This window comes from Leopardus geoffroyi, chromosome B1 (genome assembly GCF_018350155.1).
Source record: "Leopardus geoffroyi isolate Oge1 chromosome B1, O.geoffroyi_Oge1_pat1.0, whole genome shotgun sequence".
In the NCBI taxonomy this organism is placed as follows: Eukaryota; Metazoa; Chordata; class Mammalia; order Carnivora; family Felidae; genus Leopardus; species Leopardus geoffroyi.
Window position 1 is genome coordinate 30,106,173 of NC_059327.1, and position 25,494 is coordinate 30,131,666.

Genomic DNA, 25,494 nt, shown 5'->3' on the forward strand with positions numbered 1-25,494 from the left:
ACTATCTCATGACACCAAATCATTTGCTCAGCAACTGCTGGGAACTTAGAATCTGCTTTCTGTTTAGCTACAAATGAGATCAGTGTTACAACAAAAATTATAATTTTGTTTTATGAAGAGAAACACCCAAAGGTCACTTTTCATTCTGCTGAAGAAGGAAGAAATAATATTAGGGTCTGCTCAGAGAGCTTGTAAGACAGAGAGGAATTAAAGGCAATCTTATTAACCTACTTAGGCCTCAGTATGCATTTAACAAAACAGAAAGGAAGCATTTCCTAATTCACTTGTGTGACCTTGGGTAGCCTTCCCCCGTCCACCTCTGAACTCTTTGTTATAGGTATTTTATTCAAGACCACAGAACCATTCTTTTGATTTGATTTGTACCCTCTTTTTAAATATGGGATAAATTATATAAGATATGGTAAAGTTCTTTCTTGTCCACCATTCTGTGTGTGTTTAAATGATACCAAAGCCCAAGTTCATCATTTATAACAATTCATCTCCATTGTCCCTTGGCATCAACTTGTTCCTTGGACAAACTCTTAACCTTATGGGTAGTCTGTGAACCTCTAAGTACTTCTAGCTTATCAGCTAAGTTCCCAGGTCCATAAAGTGAGATGCCCTACTTCTACTGTAGAAAGTTCTGGGTTCATTTATGGTCTCATGATGCTCCTTCTCTGGCTGCCATTTTTGTTTCTTTAGCAGAGTTCTGTAGAGGAGAGGCCAAGGACGTGGTTCGCTACTTTAAATCAATGTATTGGCTCTGGGAACCTCCAAGCCAGTACAGGGTGGGTTTTTTTGGTTGTTTTGTTTTTGTTTTTTTTATCTCCTCTTGTCATTTTTTCCTTTTCTTTTCTTTTTTTTTTTTTAATGTTTTTATTTATTTTTGAGACAGAGAGAGACAGAGCATGAACGGGGGAGGGGCAGAGAGAGAGGGAGACACAGAATCGGAAACAGGCTCCAGGCTCTGAGCCATCAGCCCAGAGCCCGACGCGGGGCTCGAACTCACAGACCGCGAGATCGTGACCTGGCTGAAGTCGGACGCTTAACCGACTGCGCCACCCAGGCGCCCCATTTTTTCCTTTTCAAGAATGTATTTGCCATTCAGCAAAGGATTGAATTACTACCCAGAAAAACATGCCAACCCAGAATGACGGTGCTTCAGTAGTTCTGAGTCTGGCTCTCCTCTTTTCCTTTGGAAAACCAGTGACTTTCCCTTCATTCCCTTGTCATCTGCAGAAGCTGTATTAGGTAGCACAGCTTTTCCTGCTCCACTTCTGTTCCAGAACTTCATTTTCAGGAGCCCCACATAAGCTTTTTTCCCCTAGTGGGACTTTGAAGTGCTTCTAGCACTTAATTGCAAGGAGCTGTATTCCGAGCAAGAATAATAATAATTTTCAGGATTTTTTTTTTAAAACTGGGAGTTCACAGAGCACAAAAAGCATTCAGATTTCTAAATTCAGAGCCATTGCAGATATCACAGGTAAGGTTTTCTTTAAAAAAAAAAAGAAGAAGAAGAAAAGAAAAACAAACCTGTAATGCAGTGATTGACAGTTTCATATTAGAATATAAAAATTGTTAATATTTGTGTATTTCATTGAGGAAACTGCATAGAATTATTTAGTTTAATTCTCTGCAAGTAAAGTTTTTAGGACAATTCCGAATGTCCTAAAATCTGCTAATAAGGATTCATTCACTCAGGGAAGACAGGGTCTAAATGATTGCTCCTTGGGGTAAACCCTACATCTCCCTAATCCCTGCTAATTGTCAAAGAAGAATAGAGTGGCTTCTTATCAGCAATTTGCATTTGTGTAATGGCCCTGGTCTGTTGGTGCTGTCTACTTCACTGATAAGGAAAACACCACATAAAACAAGCAAGAAAGTAAGCCATCCTTTCCAGCATTATTTTCTTTTCAGCCTGCCTTGAGCAAAAAAAGCCTGACATTCTACAGGAAATACTGTGTGATTCTGTGGGAAAATATTTAGTGATGAACAGAGAACACTTAATTAGTCCTCAGATTTTTATTGTGTATTTATAAAAATGTGCAATAATGTGTGATTTCCAAAATGTGAAGTTATAAACAGTTTATATCACGTCCTACATACTATGATCATCACACTATTTCTTTTATATTTTATGACTTTAAACTGTTATGACAACAATATCATAAGTACATTTAATTCAGTAACTTAGAAGTTGGGTCAGAAATATTAAAGAATTTTAAGAGTCTTAAAAGTTGAAAATAATCATACATTTAAATGGTTTTCTTTTAGCTCAAATTGTTCTTCAACTTAATTTATGGGCAAATTTGGTGGTTTTAAGTTATTAATAAGCAGTTATGATACAGTTAAAGTAGATTATTGATATTTACTTAATGCCTTACAATTATGCAATGGTTGCCTCTGCAAATTAGACAATCTCTCTTCATATTTTGTACAAGAATAATTTACTAAGAACATTTGAGGCTTGATTATATATCCTGAGTCTGGACTTTTTGTTTTTCCACACAGATATTAACAGTATCATATATTTGCATGCAGCGTTGCAGCTGACAAAGTACTTTATCACACTTCCCAACCGTCCTGTGATAGCACATTTTACAGCTGAGTTTACTGAGGCAGGTTAGCTAGACAAGAGTCACACAGCTAGTAACTGGTAAAATTGAGCCTGGGATCTGATTCTTCTCAGCTAACGCCAGTGTTCATTTCGTTTCATTTTCTCTATAAAGGTATCCTTTTAGGGAGAATTGTTCACAGTCTTCCAGTTTTTAACCCCAGTAACTCTAGTTGTTATCTCTATGTCTTGTGCGTAATAGACAATCATTAAAGAATTGTAGAAGGGATGAAGGAAGAAAGGTAGGAAGGAGAGAGGAAAGAAGGAAGGAAGGAAGAAAGGAAGGAAGGGAGGGAGGGAGGGAAAGGAAGGAGGGGGGAGGAAGGAAGAAAGAGAGAGAGGGGAAAGGAAGTGAGGAAAGAAGGGAAGAAGGAAGGCAGGCTAGAAAAAAGGGAGCCCTATTATGAGGGGCAGGATTTGAGGAGTCTGTAAATGGTGATCTTAGTCTGCAAATCCTTGGCTAAGTCTGAGAACTGTCCAGCCTCCCTGGGGATGGTCATTAGTCCTGACCTATAGGCCAGGGGAGACCAGGTCAAGAGTGAAACACTCCAAAGTACATTCTCTGGTAACAAGTTACTGCTTTATTTATACTTTCTTCCTTATAGCATTGCAGTTGCTAACATCCCAAGCAAAGTGTGTTTGGGATAAAGTGTTCATATAAACGGCAAGCATAGAAGTAGTAGATGCATATTTTGCAGTGTTCCTAATTGCGGTTCATTGTGATAAACTCCCAGTTACAACAAACTAGTCACAAAGTGGTGGGAGGCAGGATTTTTTTTTCTTTTTTTTTTCCAACTTTTTATTTAAGTTCTTGTTAGTTAACATACAGTGCAATATTGGTTTCAGGAGGAGAATTCAGTGACTCATCGCTTGCATAGAACACCCAGGGCTCATAGTAACAAGTAGAGGCAGGGTTTATTAAGTACCGAATAGGTGAGATGTACCTTCATTTACTTCCAGGAGGAACTATGAGGGTCTTCTTTTTTATACCAAAACACATTCTATCTGCAAAACTTTTAGCTTAACCTCTGATACAGTCCTCCCAGCTCTCCCAGAAAGAAGGTCGTTGCCATAGCTAGGTTTAAGAACCTCCTTTGTTGCATTAATTTCTGGCAGAATTACTAAATGGAAACTGACTTAGCAATACAGCGTATGTGAGCCAAGGAGAAAGGATATCGCTGCAGAATTTATAGATCTGCTTAAGACTGGCTGTGCACTGTATTGTACTAAGAAGGATGGAAGGAAACCTGGCAAAAATGTGAAGGGTTCATATATCACCATCTCCATCCCAGATTCTTCTGACAATTACATCTTATTCCTGTGTTTGGCTGTTGGTTCAGAACAGCTGTACCCAGTTGGCTGACACTTAGCATCACCCAGGAGTTAATTATTGCTTTACAATTCCATGATCATTTTTGTTCCTGCTTCGGCTAAAGGATAGAAGTGCTAAACATAATAATCCATGATCATATAAGCTAGCTGCTACTTCATTTTCTCCCAGAATTATTTAACCATCAAATATCCCAGCTTCAAGTAATGACCTAAGAATTTTTCAAATGAATGTGTCATAACTTGGTGCTGCGGGATAATCGTTTCACAGGGGAAATATTTTTGAAAAAACAAAAGGGGTGTTATTTCTGATTTTAACATACATTTATTAATCTTATTTATCTTAAAGTCCAAGGAATATGTACGAGGTATCTGTCTCTTGCTTATGTCACTGCTCATCTTTATTGTTAGTTTTCTAATTAATATGGAGTGTCTGCTCTTGGGGGGCTATGATGGGTTAGTTGTTGTTAATAAAAGCCTCAAGAGCCTGGTGCTTGGGTGAGGGGTAATCCTTAGCAACCTGTCAGGGACCACGTAGATCAGCTGGAGGCTCAGAATTTCTCGGTGGGAATGACTGGTGACAGCAGACTGCAGGTGGTCCATTGAGTACTGTCACCTGGGGCAGCAAGGAAACCAGGCCCAATTTGTCATCCCACAGGATCCTGTCAGCAGTTGAAAGTCTTAAGCACAAAACCTTTAGCATTTAAGGCAAATTTCCTCCTTGTATCTTTTAAAAGTAATTGCCACGGATGGAAATATTAATACGTCGCATGCAAGCGAACAGTTGTTCACTTGAAGATATAGTGTTAGATTAAAATTATGTTATGTGATGTATAGAAATGTTGTCTACTCTATGACTTTACTAGACGAAATGATGCCAGTTACATCCCCTTCTACCTGACAAAGATGTGAGAGTATAGCTGATAATACAGGGTAAAATCATTCTCTTTGGTTCCTTTTGTTTGGTGAAGGATACCTTGAAATGCATTTTGAAAGGCCTTTTTGTTGGAGTAATTAAAAAATTGACGCAGTTCTTAATTATTCATAATAATGATCCAAGAGTACCATGGATGTTTGAAATCCCCAGATTTCCACTGGTGAGATGCTCATCTGATTGATAAACACCGTCCCTACTTACCCAGTAATAATACCTGCCGTTACTCATTGTGTGCCCGTGCTATCCCAATTCCTCTACCTAGGTTATTTATGATCCCTATGACAATCCTGTAAGAGTGCCATTACTATTGTTTTCAAAATGGGAAAATTGCATTCTGGGTGGCTATGTGACTTGCTCAAGGACACAAAACTAGTACGAGATGGGATTTGAACCAGATCTGTCTCCAAAGGGCAAATCTGACTGTTCTTTGCTGTTTACTCCTAAAAACCATGCTGACAGTAGAGAAATGGTCCAAAAACATGCCCTAGATGGGAGGATGCAGGGGAACAAAGGCCTTGCATGATTTGGAAACTGAATAATCAGACGTTGAGTATTTCTATCAGATAGAGTAAAAATCAGAATTGGAGAAGTCAAAACCAAAAGGAAGCAAAATGGGGACTTACAACGGAAATGAAGAAGAAAAATCAAAGAAAGTGGAAAACTAATACATGAGAAGTCAAATAAAAGCAAATAAGGGCATCTGAGTTTCACATGAAAATGATAAAATGGAAAGTGATAAGGAAGTCAAAGAGTCACTGAGAATCAGTCAGTAGACAAGGAAAAAATTTTGTCTAAAGATACATATATATTTTTTCTTTTTCCTGAAAGAGTCAGTAGGATCTTTGTTGGCTTACTATAATGCTTCTGCTTGTCACCCTGATAATGTCAGTCATGAACATTACGTAAATTAGACTGTTTGGGGTTGAGACTGAGCACTGCATGTAGTGTTCCTGATGGTGTGAGTGGGGAGAAGTTCTGGTACTAAATGCTCTTGAATCTGAGGACCAAGAGCTTGGGCTTCGTTTAATCCATATGCTGAAGGGTGGTGGCATCATTTTCACATCGCTTTCACATAACTGAAGCTTGACAGGTGGATATCAAGCTTACCACAGCTGTAAACCAAAATTAAGACTACGGTGTCTACTCCTGATTCAAAATGGATAAATTTTGTAGTGCCATTATTGTCCTTTGCAGTAATACTAGAATGTCTTTCCATTTCCTTAAAAGTATGGCGGCAGACATTCAACAGTCTTCTTCTGAGTGGAACGGAAACTTTGAATAGAGTGGCTCCTAATCTGTATGTTAATATACATACAACTAATAACATATAATTTTTTTTATTAGAAACAAATAAGCCACCTTGTATTCTTCTTTGATACATGTATCTAAAAACTATAAGGTCAATATGCATATAAAATGTAATTTCCAAATTAAATAAGTAGATGCCATTCAAAAATGATACTGAACATCAGTTGCCCTGACATGACTTTATATCATTACCTTTGAGCCTTCCTGGAAAATATATTTTATTTGTGATAGGTCTTCTCTCTTCCAACTTCCTTAGAAGATAAAATATTGGTTATAAAAAATGTTAAGCATTTTTTTCTGTTTCATTCTAATTAAATTAATTAACTGCAGTTACCCTTTGACAATTCTATTCCATTTAATTACACCTAGAAAGTACCTTTCTTTTTTGCTGTCGTTTGTTAAACCTGAAAGTGACGTCCGTCACACTTTCTGCGAACTCTTCCTTTTAAGAGAATTTAAGAGTAAAGGCTGTTTAGGAGAGGGAAAGACACATGTAAACCTTCCCCTTCTTTATCTTCTATCCAGCTACATCTACGTCAACAACCGGAACAAGCCATCTTGTAAAGTGTGCAGAGAAGGAGAAAACTTTCTGTGTGAATGGAGGCGAGTGCTTCATGGTGAAAGACCTTTCAAACCCCTCAAGATACTTGTGCAAGTAAGAACGAGAAATCCTCTGTGTGGCTTATGTCCGTAATGACTGCTTTCAGACAACTCCATGTCTCATGTCTTGTTGTTTCTTTTCCCAATTTCGTTGCGTTTTGTTGAATAATGCTGTTTTATTTGTAGAGCGTTTTTGAAAAGTTCACACCATTTGTCATCTCCTGTGTTACATCCAGAATTGTTGTTTGCTTTTTTTCAATTTTCTTTGTGCCTTTATATTTATAAAGTTGCTTTCCTCGTGGTTCTCCTCACTGTTACCTAGAAGAGATGTGCAAATATCATAGAGGCCAATAACTTTTGAAACCACCTTCTCCATCCAGTGTATGAATTAAGCTGTAAGACCATGTTCCTTTTGACCCCAGTGATCACCTGGAAAATGAATAGGACAGCTAAAAAAAGAAGGGCAAAAGATTCACTACTTACACATCTGTTACACTTGGCATTTGCTTGTTGTTTTATAACTACTTTAAAAATGGAATTTAGCTTGATCTCACTAATGGGAAAAAAAATTACATGTGTTTGGAAATGCATTTAGTGTGTGTAGCATCACTGTGTGTAGAAGGCAGAGTTCTTTCATGCTGCCCTTGTGTGTAGATAAATTTAGAATGGTGCTCCTTCCAATGACCTGAAGAATGTGATGCACCATTAAGAAGAATGACAGTTATTCTCTCTCAACAGGCAGAATGAAACAATGATATTAGCCGTACATTAAATATTTAAACCCTGTAGTTAAAATTAGTAGGTCTCCTTAAAACCCATGTTTACTGTGCAGTACATTTTAAGTCTACTTGTTTTTTAATGTTTTTATTTTCTTTTTGAGAGTGAGAGAGAGAGAGACAAAGCATGAGCTGAGGAGGGGCAGAGAGAGGGAGACAGAATCGGAAACAGGCTCCAGGCTCTGAGCTGTCGGCACAGAGCCTGACACGGGGCTCGAACTCACTGATGGTAAGATCATGACCTGAGCCTAAGTCAGACGCTTAACCAACTGAGTCACCCAGGCACTCCAACTCTACTCTTGATATTTAGGCTATATGTGGGACGTGGACTCATATAGTTTGATGTGGGAAAAAATGTGTCATGTCCCATTGAAATGATGAGAGATGCATATTTATTTTGCATAAAAATGATCTCGTGCTCCAGCATATGAGCTTGTGGCTTGAATGTTGACGAAGAAGAACAAGTTTGTCAGAGAGACAGCTGAGCTAATAGAAGGAGCAATTAGCAAAATTAAAAAAGAGGCACAAGAAATAAGAAGGCCATGTCCCCTTTATGTCATATAAATAGCATACAAATAAATATTTATGTGATGATGGTTCTAAGAAAACCTTTAATTTTTATAAGTAACAAAGCACATCTTAAAAGACACACCTTTTAGGGGTGCCTGGGTGGCTCAGTCGGTTGAGTGACCAACTTCGGCTCAGGTCACGATCTCACAGTTTTTGGGTTCGAGCCCCGCGTCGGGCTCTGTGCTGACAGCTCAGAGCCTGGAACCTGCTTCAGAGTCTGTGTCTCCTTGTCTCTCTGCCTCTCCCCTGCTCACTCTCTCTCTCTCTCTCTCTCTCTAAAATAAATAAAACATTAAAAAAAGACACACCTTTTAAAATCATAACATCAAACAAAGATGCCATTTTGTGGGAAATGTTTTGCTGCTCCCTGTGCTGTTCTAGACACGGGCTGTACATGTAGGGTGTCTCGTGGGACTTGAAGTACTAAGTTCAAGTAGACAAATATCTCCTAGAACTACTGTGTTCCTGCCCTCAAAGCTCTTGTGTTTTTTGTTTTTTGGTTTTTAAGTTCTTGTAAAAGAGAAGAAGTGGTTCCAAGAGAAAACAAGTTTGGGTAGTTGTATAGCTGATTTTACCAGTGAGGACAGACAACTTATAAAATTAAATATAGGCTTTTAGAGTGAATAAAAGACTAAGAATCACAAAAATGGGATTCTGATCTCAATTGCTAAACATCTCTTTCATAGAGATAGGTAATAGCCATTAGCCAAGACACAACTAACAGGTAAAAAAAACCTTTTCAAAATTTTAAAGCCAGGTAAGAATGAAAGAGTATGTAGAAAACTATTTTGTCCGGGTCCAGATTGCTTCATATGACTATCAATGTTTGTTGTTTTAAAAATAATTTTAGAGATTCACTTTTTGATCACCAGTATATTCAAACCTACATACCTGTAGCAAAGAATAAAAGTTGGTTAATCATGATCCTTGGTTTGCTGACCTGCTGTGAAACAGCACAAATATGGCACCCCCATAGTTACCGTACTGAATTGGGATGCATGATTCTTATAATTTCCTACAAGGTTTTCTGTGATCGAAAAAAACCCCAAACTGACGTTGAGAATTATAATCTGTAAAATAGGAGGTTCATTTATTATATGGGGAAACTTTGTTATTCCATCCTAAGTGCAAACAACCTAATTATGTTTTAATAAATCTCCTTGAAAAATAGCATAAAATTATAGTTCCTTAAATTCTCCTTCTTTTTAAACAACTATACTCATATTATCTATGTCTCAGACAATTACTTCTTAAGAAAAGCATCTGAGACCACTGTGTTTTAATTATAATAATGAAACATGATCACTTTTCATCATAGCCTTTGCAAAGATTTACTAGCTGAGTGAGTGCATATGATAGTTTCTGAATACCTCCAAGGAACCAGTGCAGTTATTTTCCACATATTAATTTCAGCTATTCTGCAGCCCTCCCACGTCCTACACAAAACATGCAATCACATAAGTGCTGTTCATTTGTTCCATTTTGGTATTGTGCCAACAACTGTAATTTTTTTCACCCACCAGTTTTTCATTAAATGTTAAGCCCAATCCAGGAAAAAAAAAAAAAAATTACTGTATATTTTTTAAATCTTGAAGTGAAATGTGTGTTATTCCTCTAATAATTATTAAAGCAGCAAGCCATGAATGAAAACTCTCTATCCTCCAGGCTAATTGTCTAGTGAGTTATGCGTGTCTTCCACTTCTCAGCAAATTGGTATCATAATTTTATTGGTTTTTTTTTTTTTGGTTGGGGGGAGTAATTATAATCTTTCAGAAAAGTCTTAAAAAGCTTATCACTGGATCTTGTTGGAAAGAAGATCTTTGACATCGATGATTTTCTTAACTGTTTACCCCTTTTTGGACCGTGTCTTTACTGAGGCATCAAAAGCAAGCTGGTACCTTGAGGGAAGAATTGGAGTATATTTAACATCCAAAATATTTCAGGCCTTTTTCATTAAATGAAAGGTTTGTTGGTTTTTTGGTTTTTTTTTTTTTTTTTTTTGATCCTTGTATTGAAAACGTCTTTAACATAAAAAGTAAGCACTACTCAGAACTGAAACGAAGACACATAATATACCGTGTCTTTCGATAGTATACTGTTCACTAGGCCACTTGAATAGAGACAGAAAACATAAAAATGCTTCATTGGCTCATCATGGTCCTGTGTACGAAGCTAGTTCATAGTTTCCATATGGTCCATCTGTTTAAAGCAAAACATTGCTGAAGCATGAGCCACATCATTCAAAATCAGCTTTATCTCATGATTCAGAAACAACCACAGGCATGGAAGTTTCCAAGTAGTCTCTCTGGTCACCTAATCTATGGTTGTCTTCTTGGGAGTTGAAGTAGAAAACTGGACAGCAGATCTCTTTTGTGTCTCCATTTTGAATAAGGTGTTCCAAAGGGATTAACCGTGTAACAGTTAGACACTTCTCTGAGGAGAGGTTTGCTGGTTACTTGGACATCCCCCTAGGGACCATGTGGGAATTTCTGCAGTGGCTCTCATCTTTTATATTGCCCTTCTCTCCATAGTAATTTAAAATTTATCCCAGGGAAAAAATAGTTACTATTCCAGACCTCATAAAGACAAGAAAGAAACGAATCATTCCATCTTTCACCATCTGATGCCCTATGTAATCACATGGTTCAAAGAAATAAGACAATTTGAAATAACATCCAGATTTGCCTCTTTGTTTGTCTCCTTGTTCCTATATATCAGTTCTTCTGAACAGTTTTAGTAAAGAACGATTTTGGAAGATGTTGATGTGATTTTTTTTTTTAATCTAAAAATGATTTTATACCAGATCATATTTATAAACCCATTATGTCGTCCCACGGACAGATGTGGCTTTCTCATGAGGGGATTAGAGTCTTAACCACCAATTTTAGTGAACAGTCTTGATCCCTTTCCCTTCAACTCTCTGGACGATATCTTTATGTGTAATATGGAGTTAATATGTTCTCCAAATTTCTTTCCAGGGAGTCCATGAAATTAAATGAATTCATTTCTGCTAAAGTATTTCTAACTCTGGGGAAGCAAGATTTTTTTCCCCTTATAATAAAAAGTAAATGGTAGTATTACATTTTCTCTGTAGACATTAGAAAAATATATACACCTGTCTTAATAGACTACATGCTAGGATGTTTGAAAAACCCCATTTCTTCCTTTTATTTAACATTAGCAGTTTTACTTGGTTTGGTGGGGCTCCCGGCTAGCTTTATAACTTTGCATTTGACAAACCAATTAATATCGCTGACCATTATCTTCCTTGTCCACAAAAACAAAAAACAAAAACAAGGAAACAAAACAAAACAAGGAGGATGCGAGTTGCCTTCAAACGTGAACTTACGATTTTGTGTCATTTTTATGAAACTGTGCAGTATATATAAGGGACTATAAAAATATGTAACTGTAGGAGATAAAGACACAGCAAATATGTTATAATAAATTATACTCAAAAATGAAATATTAAACATTTGTTTGTAGAACAGCTTTCTATTTATCTATACCAGGCGTTTTTGAAAACACAGAGAAAATGGAAGGCACGGTCTCTGGTCCCTGGAAACTTAGTCTGTTTAGGAAAATGAAGTAGCTAAAATAGTAAATCAGTTAGAGTCAGTATATCCCAAGTGGTGCAATGCTGATTATCATGTAATGAAAATCAAAAGAAAGAAAAAGAAAAGACTGGAATGACTTGGAGAAGGCTTTATAAACATTGCCATCATTTATGGAGTCTTTTCCATATACCAGGCAGGCATTGAGGCTGCAGTAATAGTTTCTGTGAGACACAGTGACGTGAATATATCTAGACCAGCAGCTCCATTGTGGGAAGCAAAACAGACCAAACAAAACTTAGACGTGAGGGCCAGTTCAAGAGCTCTGAAGGCCAGGTAGGTGACCTTGGACATTGTGATACCTAATAGGGAGTATTAGTAACGTCTGGAGCAGGAGAGTGATCCAGTAAACATAGCAGATATTTAGGGAAGACAGACTTAGACACAGGCTAGAGAAATTTGGGGACTAGGTTAGATTGGGAGAGAAAGCCAGAGACACTAGCTGAGGTTAAAGTTTTATAAAATCCTGGCATAAAATGATGATGATTATACTTCTGACACTTTCTGGTAGCTGGGTTAACATAATTAAATAAGGGAATGATGGCTCAGATTCATGGTTGTGTCCTGTGGCTTCATTATCATGGCTGTAGAAGGAGGAATTTGGAATAGAAAAAAAGGAATATGTATTGGGTTAGAGCCTCCAGTCCATAAGAATAGACTGCTAACTGCACTCTTTTTCTAGCCCTGGAAGAGTTCATTCTTCAGAGTGGGTGTGACCCTTGCCTATAGCACATCTGTTCTTAAGAGATGACAGGCTTAACAGATGGAAAAGCATTTATGAGACAGTGAGTGCAACTCTTGTGGCTCAGATCCGTGTTCAGCTCTTCAGATGACCATGTCTTCTATTTCTTCTATGTTTGCCATGCATTGAGAATCCGGCTTAACTAGGGGTTTATTAACTCATTTTTGGCTTTCACTCTCTAAGGTAGATTGAAGGAAGTCCTTTTGTCCTCATAGAAAACAATTGAGGTGTAGTTTTACCTAAAACCAGGGGCAATGACAATGTCTTCTTAATAGTTTGCGTGCTTTTTTCTCCTGAAATCAGGTAGGCAGCCCTAAAGATTTACTGATCTCCTTCTATGAGGCAAGCTCTGTGCTCATTCTCAGTAGAAAGTACTGAACAAAACCATGCTGGTTTCTGCATGGAGTCTATAGGCTGTCAAGAGTAGCAAACATATTTCAAGTAATTAATTTAATTATAAATTGTAGGTGTGCCAAGTGCTGTGATGGATATTTAGGGAGCTAATGAAATGTCTAATGGGGGACCCCAACTTGTCAAAGGCAAAGAGTCTGGGAAAAAAATATGCAGCAAACAGTCTATTTAAAGCAAAACACAATATTGAAACATTTTTATTGAATTATTTAAGTAAAAAGTGGATATTTAGCTGTTTCATTATAAAATGAGGCTCGCAGTGTAGATAGAACTGTAAAGTTCTGAATCTCCAGGCTCTTTGACAAGACAAGGGAAGACATCCTCCAGAGAGGAAGACCAAACCACAAAGTAGCACTCAGTATGTCATCGTGTGACAGGGACATGGAGATGCATGGGATGTAGATTGATCCCATATCCGATTAAATTGTTTGACCCCAAACTTACAAAGATACATCATGTAGAGTAAACAGTGGTGAGAATTTTAGTCTACAGATGAGCATTTCAGAACAAGCTGTGCAAACAGAGCTTTGGGAAGGGCACGAAGGTTCAAACACGGACAGGTTAATTCATAAACACTGCCACCCTCATTATTGGGATTGTGTGTCTTAGACATTGAAAAACATCACTGGAGACCCAGGACAACTTCGATTTTTGGTTTCCTCAGTATTTACCCATGAATCCAATGTGGCCACTATATGTATCCAATTATCTCCTGGATTGAGAACAAGTCCACAGATCATAATAATAAGTAAAAAAAAAAAAAAAAAAGGAAAAGGGGTGATTCAGACTAGCTGCACAGTATTGGGGAGGTATATAGGGTTGGATCTGAAGGAAATGTTGTGGGAACCTTTTATATTTAATGTTTTCTTTAATGACGTTGAAGAAGGCATTCCCTTGAGAAAATACACATCTTTTGCAGATGATGCTGTAAAAAGGGTGAAACACAAATGAGAAAAGCATATACAAATCTCAAGAAATCTCTCTCAAAGGTAGATAACAGAATGAGGTTCATCTCAGGAAAATACACACCAACAGTAACAACACATTTGGGAAAGAATAATCCACAACACAGATACTCCAGCAGTGAGTGGGCGAGTTCTAGCCAGAATGCCGAGCAGGGGAAGGGTTGGAAAAGTCAGCACTTGCAACGTGACACTCTAGAAAAACAGACAAGCACTGTTTGAGCTAGTGTATACACCACTAACTCTAGCTTACATGGAATGAGAGCAAAAGGCCTTAATATCTAACACTTAAACTCACTGATATTCCTTAAGACGTTATTTGTGGGCATTTCCACTACTTGATATTTGTAAACATTAAACACCAAAGAAATCATTCCAGAGGTTATACAATATGAAGGAAATACCACAACTAATATTGAGGTAGAGCAAAAAGACAGTAGGGACTCCTCTTTTTGAGGCAAGGTATTTTAAAATTGTCCAAATATATCATTGTGATGACTAGGAATGAGGAAATATCAGGTGTAGACCTTGTTTCCCTTTTGCTGCCGGATTAAGGAGGACCTGATGAAAATTAATGAAACCAAGGAATAAATTATGTCTAAGGATGGTTTAAAATTTGACCATCAATTGATAAAACCATAAAACCATTTATAATGGTTTATTAAGTTAGCAAATGCTAAATAACCAGAAGTTTCTTGGGGCTATGTATTATCTTTGAATACACCTAGTGCCTCCACCAAAAAAAAAAAAAAAAGGGAAATATCCAATTAGAATATAAAAACTACACCAAGCACTAAATTGATTCTCAAAATACATTAATGTATTATTGATTACATAGTAAGCATATCAGGATAGTCACCAAGTACTAAGGTTATTACTAGAAAAGAACTAAGGTTATTACCAATGCTATGTGCAAGTCTTGGTCACTAGATTGTACTACTTTATTGAATCCAAGTAAACTGGTATTTCAGCAACAGTATTTAAATTTGACATAATAACTCATTATGAAAGAGTTACAGAGCCCTTTCCAATTCCAAACACAATGTTAAAGGTTTCTATTTAGGGAAGCGAGCCCGTGAGGACAGCACTGGGCTGTTAAGAAGAAATTATGTAGGAGTTTACAGAGGAGAGTCTGTCATAAACTATACAAATAAAAGCCAGAAGTTCAATATTGACCTATACCTGACAAATCAATTGACTATATGAAAGTCTCTTTGATACAGTTCATTATTGGAGGCTGCCGTCCAATACTATCTTGGGCTCAGTTTAACAAACATTTTATGAGAGCTTTTTACAAGGCAGACACTGTGTTAAAATTAGAGATACAGTGGGGCACCTGGGTGGCTCAGTCGGTTGAGCGTCCGACTTCAGCTCAGGTCATGATCTCGCAGTCCATGAGTTCAAGCCCCACTTCGGACTCTGCTGACAGCTCAGAGCCTGGAGCCTGCTTCGGATTCTGTGTCTCCCTCTCTCTCTGCCCACCCCCTGCTCGTGCTCTGTCTCTCTGTCTCTCAAAAATGAATAAATGTTTAAAAAAATTTTTTTTTAATTAGAGATTCAGAACGATCAAAATATGGTCACTATCCTCACCACAGAGAATTCCAACCCAGACAGGTGAGGGCTGTGAAAGAGATCAGGACAGGGTGCAGTGTGAGAGGCAAAGACAGACTCCTCAGCCAGGGCAGGGAAGTGGGAGATGGAGAGGTGGAGGTCAGGGAAGGGTCAGTTGGGAGAGGGGATACCAAAACGATCTGCGAATTTTCATCGCATTAAGAACAAATGTAAAACAAAGATCATTGCGCATGTTAAGAGCACATACTAAAACAATATATATAGAAGCTACAATAGAGACTTGATTATTATTCAAACAGATTGTCCTAAGAGACAAAATTCTTGGAACTTGCCCAGACTCATGCCAAAGCATATTGTTCAAAATGAGATTAAATTTACCATACTCTTATCTCCAAAGAAAGTGATAGATTGGATGCTTAATGTACAGTGCTAATTTAGAAACATGTCAGAAGCCAGACAGTCTCCCTATTCTTTTAGAAGTAATTCCATAGAATTTAATCAGAGCTTATCGATCAGATGAGCTTCCATTTGCATATGCCTTCTCTCCACAGTCAATGCGGTCTGCAGTGTTGCACAGGCAAAATCTGTTTCTGCTTCTTTCAGTTTGATTTGGCAACAACTCTAGAGGTCCCCAAAAGTTCCATAATAACAGTTGTTGCTGAACACTTAAATTGCTTAGGAATAGGTATTTGCAGTTTGTTTTACCTCCATGATTGTCTTAAAAATCCATTGTATCAAAAATGTTTTTTAAAAGTCCTTGAGTCCTCCTCCATGACTGGTAACACATTCAGAAGAAATGCTGTCAGTTTCCACACAGTGGTTCCATGTGTTAGGATGAGCACTGATTTCCAGAACCTTTATGGCGAAAGGAACCGTTGAGAACCACTTAGTCAAATCCCTTCATCTTATCCCTGTGGCCCCATGAAGTCAGATGGGCTGCCCACATCGAGGCAGCAAGATACTGCCTCCGTATCTTAGTCTCCGTTTTCCAAGGTCAGGGTCTCTGACATCTTGAACGTTAGTGTACCTGCAGATCTCTTGGGGATCTTGTTAAAAACGCAGATTCTTAGTTAGCAGTTATAAACTGGGGGCCTGGAATTCTGCATTTCTACTAACGAGATCCCAGGAGATGCTGGTGCCATTCGTCCATAAGCCACACTTTGAATAATAATGTTTCACCCTAAGAAAATGTATCTGAGGATAAACATTACCACAAGAATAGTCCTGGTGCAGATACAGCTGATAGTTCCAAAAAAGATTGGCATATTTTAAGCATATCTAGTGTTAGTGTACCAAGTATCCATGTCATTTTATGATAGAGATAAACCACCGTGCCATAGGCCAATTCCCTAGGAAACATCACCTTAGAAGTTCGTACTAATTAGAAAATTGATTGGATAAGATTTTTGATCTGCATCGCCTCCTTGTCCTGTGCCTTCTCATCCCCAAACTGGCATCCAAAATGCATAAGTGACAATTTTCTATACATGCATTCCTTTTCTTAAGCGACTCATGATTCTTCAACTATATGTTCATTTTATGATCCTTACTTAAATCAATGCACTGCTTACCTCAAATGGTTCTCCCCCTTCTGCACCTCTACCCCCCAATACACACACACACACACACACACACACATGCATACAGTGTTCACATATCTTATACCATGTTCACTGTATGAAACAAGTGGATTACTGTGTGATCAATAAGAGAATTATAATTGTTACCAATAATGCAAACAAGTAAGAGAAAATGGTCATTGTAGAATATGCCCTTAATTCTGGAGTACCTGCTTAATCGTAGGCTATGTCCATGTGAATTTTAGTCCTTGTTCAGAAACAAATACACAAACAAAAATCCTGTATATTTCAGAAGTCATTATGTTAAATACATTATATGAAAAATAGGTTTCCGTGTATTTTCCTTATATATCTGTGAAGACATTCTTATTGAAGCATGTGACATCTTTATGAAAAAATGACCCAGCTTCACAGGCTATCATTCTTATTTCTGTATTTCTCTAGGTAGATCTTCCTCTATTCACTGCTGCAAAAATATTCTAACCAAAGAAACCAATTCAATTATATAGATCGATAGAATTTGTTCAAATTTTATATATATATCTATGTGTGTGTGTGTGTGTGTGTGTGTGTGTGTGTATAAAGTGTTTTGAAGAGTTAAAAGGGCTGTATCAATATAAGATATTCATTGTTAAGTTTATTGATAATACCAGTGATCATAATTATTTTTAAGTTACACAAGAACTCATAGTAATAAAAATCCAGAACTTTAGTATTTTATCTTGCAAGCCATTTCTTCATGAAATAGAATTAGATATACCAAATCACTTGATAATACTTTTTTGGCATGGAATTTGGTTTTAAGGGGAATGAGAAAAATATCCTTATATTTGTAAAAATGGATGGTTTTATTCACATTGCTTTGATGCCAAAAAGATAATATTTATTCTTATTTACTATGGAGAAGAAAGGGCCGGTCATGTGTAAATCGTGAAGTATGTGCTGTCACAACTACATTTTATTAGGGGCTTTGCATGATGGTTACGGTATAGATGAACTATGGATAGTAACCATGACTGTGGGTGTTGAGCATCTATAAGCTTATTTGCTTCCTAGAACCTTTTGATGGCCCTCTTGACTAGAGCATGTTACTGGGTAAAATGGATCCAATATGAAATGCTTTCATTACTGGTATAATAGCAACAAAAACAGCACCTAGAAAGGACTTCCATATTTAGGCACATCCCCACTGCATGACCTTACAAACGATATTTATTATATCAAGATTCTAGAATTTGGATAGGTGAATGTATGTGAGTAAAACGAAAATTTGATGCAGTTTAAAAATAGTTTCACCTTAAATGCGAAATGACACCTATTAAGTACTACCGTAGAACCACCCTTTGAATTTTAAAAATGTATTTGTCTTTGGGGATCACTGGATGAAGTGAAGTTTGTGCTAATAAATGTCTGCTTCTTTCTGTCTTTCAGTATTAAATAGGAGACCTAATTTGTCATACCTTTAAAAAAAATAGGGAATATAGTGTTTCTGGTCAGTAATCACTGGAATGTGTAAGCACTTGACTTCTATTGTAGTTTGATGATTGAACTTACAACATAAAAGTGCCTATGAAAGCACAAAATTGAGTGTCTATAAAGGGAAAAGCTCAGGATCCTTTAAATAATAAAAGATTATGGATGCAACGATGCAAGACCTTATCAAAACCAGTGTTTTAACAAGATAGGAGTCCTTGCTCAGTGGCAGATAAGGAAATGCCAGAGGGAAAGTGACTCAGCTACACAGGCCTTGCCAGCCCTGTGTAACTTGTCAACCTCCCTGGGAGTTGAATTTCATTTATCATTAAATGTTCTTATGAAGACTGAAGCAAACAACAACAAAAATATGTACCCCGCAGTTTCCATGGAACATGGTTTTCTAAATGTGTTCTTTTCCTTTTCTTTATGTTGTTCAGCCACCAGGTCATTGTAGGAATCTGCATATTCCGTAGGAGGAAAATTGCCAGTCTGAAAATTCAGTGTCTTTAGCGTTCTATTGCTTATCACATTTTTGCCCTCTAGGTGCCAACCTGGATTCACTGGAGCAAGATGTACTGAGAATGTGCCCATGAAAGTCCAAAACCAAGAAAGTATGTTAAAATAATCTGAAATTTGCTTTCTCCCCCAAACTACAGCAACAATTACTACCACTTGGTGCTTTTACAGTTCAGTTGTAACTGATTCCTTTTGTCCTAACGATGGTTTAGCCACTCGGGGCATCAACTCATTCAGTGTGAGTTTGTTTCACTGTCTCTCAGCTTGGGCCCCAAAGATCATAGGGGTGAATTAGAATGACCAGTCCGGATGGCCAGGGATTCTGGTGACCATGGCAGGCAGGCCAACCAAAAACCATTTCCTTCCGGCACTTGTGACCAAAGATGTCCCGTGGAAAACGGAGATAAAACATCAGATGCGATTTTCAGCGAGTCCCTCTGAAAGAAAGCAGTCACTTCAAATGCTGCCCTCTTCCTTTCTGTCATACAAACCCTAGGACCCCATTTTGTGCCGATTTTTAATCCTTTGAGGGAAATGCCAGAGTGTGAAAACCATGGTTAGGACAAAGACTCAGTTCCTGAGGGTGAACTCGCCAAGTTCAGTCAAATGACACTGAAGGAGCTTCTTTCTAGCATATATTCACCTCTTCTCTTTTTCTCTGTTTTTTCTACCATTGTTTTTTGTTTCTTCTCTCAGGTGCCCAAATGAGTTTACTGGTGATCGCTGCCAAAACTACGTAATGGCCAGCTTCTACAGTACGTCCACTCCCTTTCTGTCTCTGCCTGAGTAGGAGCATGCTCAGTCGCTGCCGCTTTCTTGTTGCATCTCCCCTCAGATTTCACCTAGACATAGATGTGTTTTACCAGGTCTAACATTGACTGCCTCTGCCTGTCGCATGAGAACATTAACACAAGCGATTGTATTACTTCCTCTGTTCGTGACTAGTGGGCTCTGAGATACTAATAGGTGTGTGAGGCTCCGGATGCTTCTGAAATGGATACTGAATAATGTGATACAAAATGATAGCCAATATCACACAGTGCAATTATAATAAAAGCATTTAAAAGTCTCACTGTTATTGATAAAATAAAATCATTCTGCTAAACAGTCCATCTTCTTTATAAAATGGCAGCGTCCTGCAAAGGATGTTGCTAAATTGTAATCAGTATGCACTTGAAATGATGGTAAGTTAATTTCGGCTCAGAATGTGTTATTTATAACAAATAAACATGCTAAAAAGAGTTCAGATGTTTCTCTTCATTAACAGTTTGCATTTAGGTGTAAAAAGAGCACTGAGTAGGAAAATTACAAACATTTCACAGCAAATGAGATATCCTGGCTTCTCTTTATGTTGCTTAGGAAACAGGTGATTCAGGATTAGTTTAAACAATCATTTCTTTATATTTGCATTTCTTTATGCTAGTTTCAATGACAATTTTAGGGACAAGTAGGGGTTTTTTGATATTCGTTACTTACTTTGAAATATAATAGTTTACATCCAGATATATATTTTTAATGCAGAACTGGGAAATTTTGATGGATTTCTATGGCTTCCTGAAGGGTTGAACATCATCCTTAAAAGACCCAATCCACATGTATATAATTTGCACGGGTCGGGTAACTAGATCATGTCATTTGTCCTTCTGCTGTGAACTGGGCTATCGCTTCTAATTCTGGAGCTTTCAACGCATTGTATTTAAAATGGATTCCATATAGTTATTCATTGAGATGAAAGGGTGACAATTTTTTTTTTCCCCGTGAAAGATCAGATAGTAAATACTTCAGGATTTGCAGGTGATAACCGTCACCTGCACAACCACGAACTCTGCACAAAGCAGCCATAGCCAATGCATAAACTGATAGGCATGGCCGTGTGCTACTAAAACTTTATTCACAAAAGCAGGCAGTGGGCTGGATTTATCAATCCCTGATTCGGATTGTCAGTTGCTCACCCTGAAAAATACTGGACATAGCCGATCAGCGTAAATTCACGTAACACAATGAATAGTGATACGAGCCGGTCATTTGGGGGCCCTAAAAGAAACAGAGATTTACCCTTACTTGTACGCATGCAAAGAATAAGATCCTGTTCCTCCTGTTAACAGTCGTGGAAGAATAAATTTCATGGAAAAGTTAATTTCATATTCATTGAGGGGAGGCCATTTCCATAATATTCAATCATTTATTTAGTGAGGTGGTGCTTATGGCATATTTACACAGGCTACATATCAAAGATTATGTTATTAATCTTTTTAAAGGTAGATAAGATGGAGAATAAAAAATAGAAGAGGAATAGTAGAATTTTACTGAATATTTTAAAGCCATTCCTTTCAGAAATCAGTTTGTATTCGAATAACATAGATTTAGCAAATCATGTGACTGTATAAATATGATAACATATCGTAGAATTGAGTGAAAATTCTGAACATTTGTATCGCACTTAAGTGTTTGGTGTTATACCGAGTTTCATTGTGCACTGAAGGCAATGTCAGGGCACTATATAGAGAATCGCATTTTTAAAATGAAGCTATTTCCCCAAATAATGATGCAGTTAGATCTGACAGCAGTAGGCAAAGAAGATGTTTTCAACTTCTATTTTAGACCATTTTCTTTTTCAGAAGATATTCTTTCAAAATAGCCACTATGTATCTAATCAGAGTGTGATTCCTTAAATAAAATCTTTAGTAAGCTTTCGATCGCACTTTTGGAAGACATTCAAGAAAGCAGCCTTCATATTTACCCTGATGTAACAAAGATTGATAGGAAGTGAATTTATGAGCAGTCCGTGATGACTGTGCGTCAGGGCTCCCTCGGATCTGGAAAAGCAAGAGCTTCCCTTCAGAAACTGCTTTCCAAAGTTGTCTTGCCCAGCGTTAATTTTCTGACCTCTATAGCTTAAATTTTCAATTTTCATTTCTGCAGACTCTCATATAGAAGGCAGGAAAATACACTTTGCTGTTTTAAGAACTTTATGTTCAAGTATCAGTGTAGTCTGCACAAAGGATAAAAAATGTTGCCACAGTGGTAATGATTAAACTTTAATTGTTTGTGTTCATAAAGTCTGAAACACATAACATAAATTTTGAAGGAAAAGATATTCCCCAGGTTCAAAGAGAAACATTTTTTCGACTTACTAAACCACATTTTGAATAGAAGAATGACATTATAAAAGAATGTACAGCTTTTAAAATGCTTATTAACACATAACTTACATTATTAGGATTTGATGCAGTTTTTCTGGTCAGAGTATTCTATGGGGACATTTATTGATTTATAAAAATGGATTTAAAGTATGAAAGAAAAGAATAAATGTATATTTTATATGGCTTTCTTCAAGGCAGCCATTTGCCTTGAAATAAAACATATTTATAATACTTTCTAGGAAAATATTGTCAAGGTTAGTCAGCTTCAAATTTGACCTACCTTGACAGAGTTCCTACTTTCAAGGATTGTATTGATCATTGTTGGGGGTGGGGGGGGGGGGGGAGAATGTGCATATATAGGCAATTCATAATTGATATATAGACTTCCTGGGCAGAAAAAAAAAAAAAAAACACAGCTTCAATAGTTAGAGGCAGTATACAGCAAGTATATCATATATAAACTAATATATAATAATAAGTTATTATAGAATAGCCCAAATCATAGAATATTTTTACAGAGTACAATTTTAGAACTTTTAGGCATATTGTCAGCATGAGTAATCCCAATAGATCTCCTTAAATGTAATTTTGAATCAGAGGTTACTAGTGCATAAATTACTTGTGTTGATTCTAAATGCTTTAAAAACCATTGAAATTACTAATTTATCCAACGTGTATCTGGATGACAGTAGAATAAAGACACAATCTATGACATAAATTATCATAAATTCTAACTGAGTGTTAGACTTTCTTGTGTGTGTGTTGGTGAATGTGCTTCTGTGCACATGGAAACTTGGGAGTGCGGAGAAAGCCTCCTATTACATTCCAAAAGGCTCAATGGCAATATGGATTTGTATATGTGAAAATAAAAAGTATCTGCATTTGTAAAGGTAAGTCAAAAATGAAAAGTCAGACACTAAATACGTCCCACTTAGCACTGGCATTGACAGAGCTCCTTTAGAAATCTCAGAGGTGCAGAAAGGACTATACATATGTCTTTGATATTGTTTGCATAAGGAGGCCCAAAGTATTAAAGAGTAAAAATCTTGAATGTCTTCAGATTTTATCAGAAGCCGTAAATGCATGGATGGATAATTTTGGTAAAAGAAAGTTGTTTAATTGTTCTTTTCTCTGATGCAATTGAAAAATTTAAATTAACCTACAGGTTAATCAGTTCTCTTCAAACAATTATAAAATCCTCAAGCAAAGGAATAGTGAGTCAATATTTAATAGTTTCTGAAGACTCTTAGATTTAAATTAATTTTTTATATTGCTTACTGCACAGCAGGAAATCACATGTAGAAAAGGAAACTAAATTGTTTACAGCAACCTTTGTGTTTTTGAATTATTAATTTAATTTGAAAAATGTAGTGGCGAGACAGAAGTTCAGTAGGAAGCGTATGATACATAATGAGCCTAAGCCAACATTAGATTAAATAGAACAGATAGAAAGTAATAACTTCTTCATCAAATGAAAAGTGTTTGTGTATTCTGCTTTTCTTGACTCACAATGAAAGAAATGTAGCCACCAATAGTAAAAATAAATTAGAGCAGTATTTGCTCCAGGTCGAGAATGATGCATGTTTCCTCTGCTTGTTTCCTTGTTAGGGCTTATGGCCAGAAGAGATTCCAATTTTAAGTACCAATTTCCCTTTGAATTATTTGAAATTGGAGCTGCCTGATATGAATGACTTCCCATGAAATGAAATTATAGTTAGGCTCACAGACTTACCTATAAAACTGTAAATGCAGTAATATGTATGCATGGGCATGCTACTAATTTTATTGAAGACTTAACCAAGCTTTCTACGCAACTAATATAGATCATTAGCAGTGTTCATGTAGGCATGGAATGATTCTCTGAAAAGAGTTTCTGTAGATATCTCGGCTTTAACCCTTAAATTATTACTGACTGGTAGGAGGAAAAGGCATATGATGGAAGGGGTTCTAGGGAGAAAAACTGAGTCACATCTTCAAGGAAATGTGTAAGGAAATTTATTATCACTTCCTTGGAAAATGAATTCTTATCCTTGATGTTCCAAAGTTTATATAAAGGAAGCAAATGAGGGGGAAATATTTTGTCAAATTGAGTGTTGCACAGAGACAAGAGAAGTTCATTTGGATTTGAATAAATTGTTAACTTTTGCTGTGGACATTGTGCAACCAAATTAATCCTGAATCCTGTGGCTTTTAATTTATGAAAAGTTTAGGCTATTCACCTGAGTACCCCGGGCCAACCAAGGCAGACTGATCTATTGTCCACACTACCTCTCGTTATTACTGTTACTCGATGTCCTCTCTGATTTATTTTTTAATCTGGAAGCTCCGTTTCCTCAAGAGGTAGAAAGTTTTTAAAGTCTCACTTCTTGGGTATATCCCAGCAGCTTTCAGAGTTTTCCTGGCCATGAATTAAGTAAAAGGAAACCTACATGTAATAAGGGGCCCAAGGGAGATCTCCAGATAAGTCCACTCTCCAAGCTCTTAAACCCTTCTGCTGTTGGCCGACATATTTCCTGGCTCCTTTATTCCACAGGGTCTCCCTGTGGTGCATGTGTTAGTATCATAAGCATTTTGTCAATGAGAAATTAACGTCCAAAGTCACTGAACAGGCAAATGGCAGAGGCAGGACCTGAAAACAGGAGGACTTAAGCACATGACCCTCCTTATTTTCTCCTCTCTACTCGAGGATGCTTTGTCCATGCCCACACTGATGTTTTTTGTGAGAGGAGTACCCCTCAACCACATGTTTTCAAAGTTAAGAGATCGATGCCTTGTCATGTTTCTTGGACCACCGTGGTATCCCTCGAGTCAGTGATCAAGGGAAGAAATGGAGACCTCTCAATCTCCATGTGCCTCTCCACCATCCACGCACAAATAAGCAATCCTAAGGGGTCCCCCGCCACCACCACCACCACCCCCGATAAAATTTGATTAACAATTTTTGCTTCAGCCTGGAAAGCATCTTTTCTGGAAGGTTTTTGTTTCTATTTTTAATTTGCCCATGTCCCCCATTTCCTTGCTTGAACCTGTGCAAGTCCTTTAGTCTTGAGCCTCTGCACTCACATCTGCCAGGACTGTGGACTGTGAGCTCACACCTTGGGGTTCCCTCCCGGAGCCCTGGGCTCTCATCTGGCCTTCGGAGCTCAGCACCGTGGAGTGATCATCTGATTGGCTCTCTGTTATTTGAGGAAGTAATCCATTGAACTAAGGACCCCAGGAATTGGATCCTTCTCCCACACAACCCCCTTTTCTTTTTACAATTTGAAAAAGCAAGGCATCGAGAGTTATCCTATGCCATGCAGGAGTTCTTCGAAAAAACTAGAGGCAGGCTCTGTTCCCCAATT

The 25,494-nt window shown here is 37.4% G+C and overlaps 1 protein-coding gene across 20 annotated transcripts in view; it reads left to right on the top strand.

Annotated features, from left to right (window-relative positions):
• NRG1 (neuregulin 1) overlaps positions 1 to 25,494 on the top strand; it is a 1,116,936-nt gene that overhangs the window by 1,073,114 nt on the left and 18,328 nt on the right. For 12 of the 20 annotated variants that reach the window (XM_045456262.1, XM_045456281.1, XM_045456213.1 and 9 more), the window contains 2 exons: positions 6,714 to 6,843; positions 19,704 to 19,762. In XM_045456262.1, the coding sequence (XP_045312218.1) occupies positions 6,714 to 6,843; positions 19,704 to 19,762 (189 nt within the window). Of the gene's footprint in view, positions 1 to 6,713; positions 6,844 to 19,034; positions 19,103 to 19,703; positions 19,763 to 25,494 lie in introns of those variants that run through there. The other 8 variants (XM_045456271.1, XM_045456219.1, XM_045456296.1 and 5 more) reach the window with 3 other exon arrangements.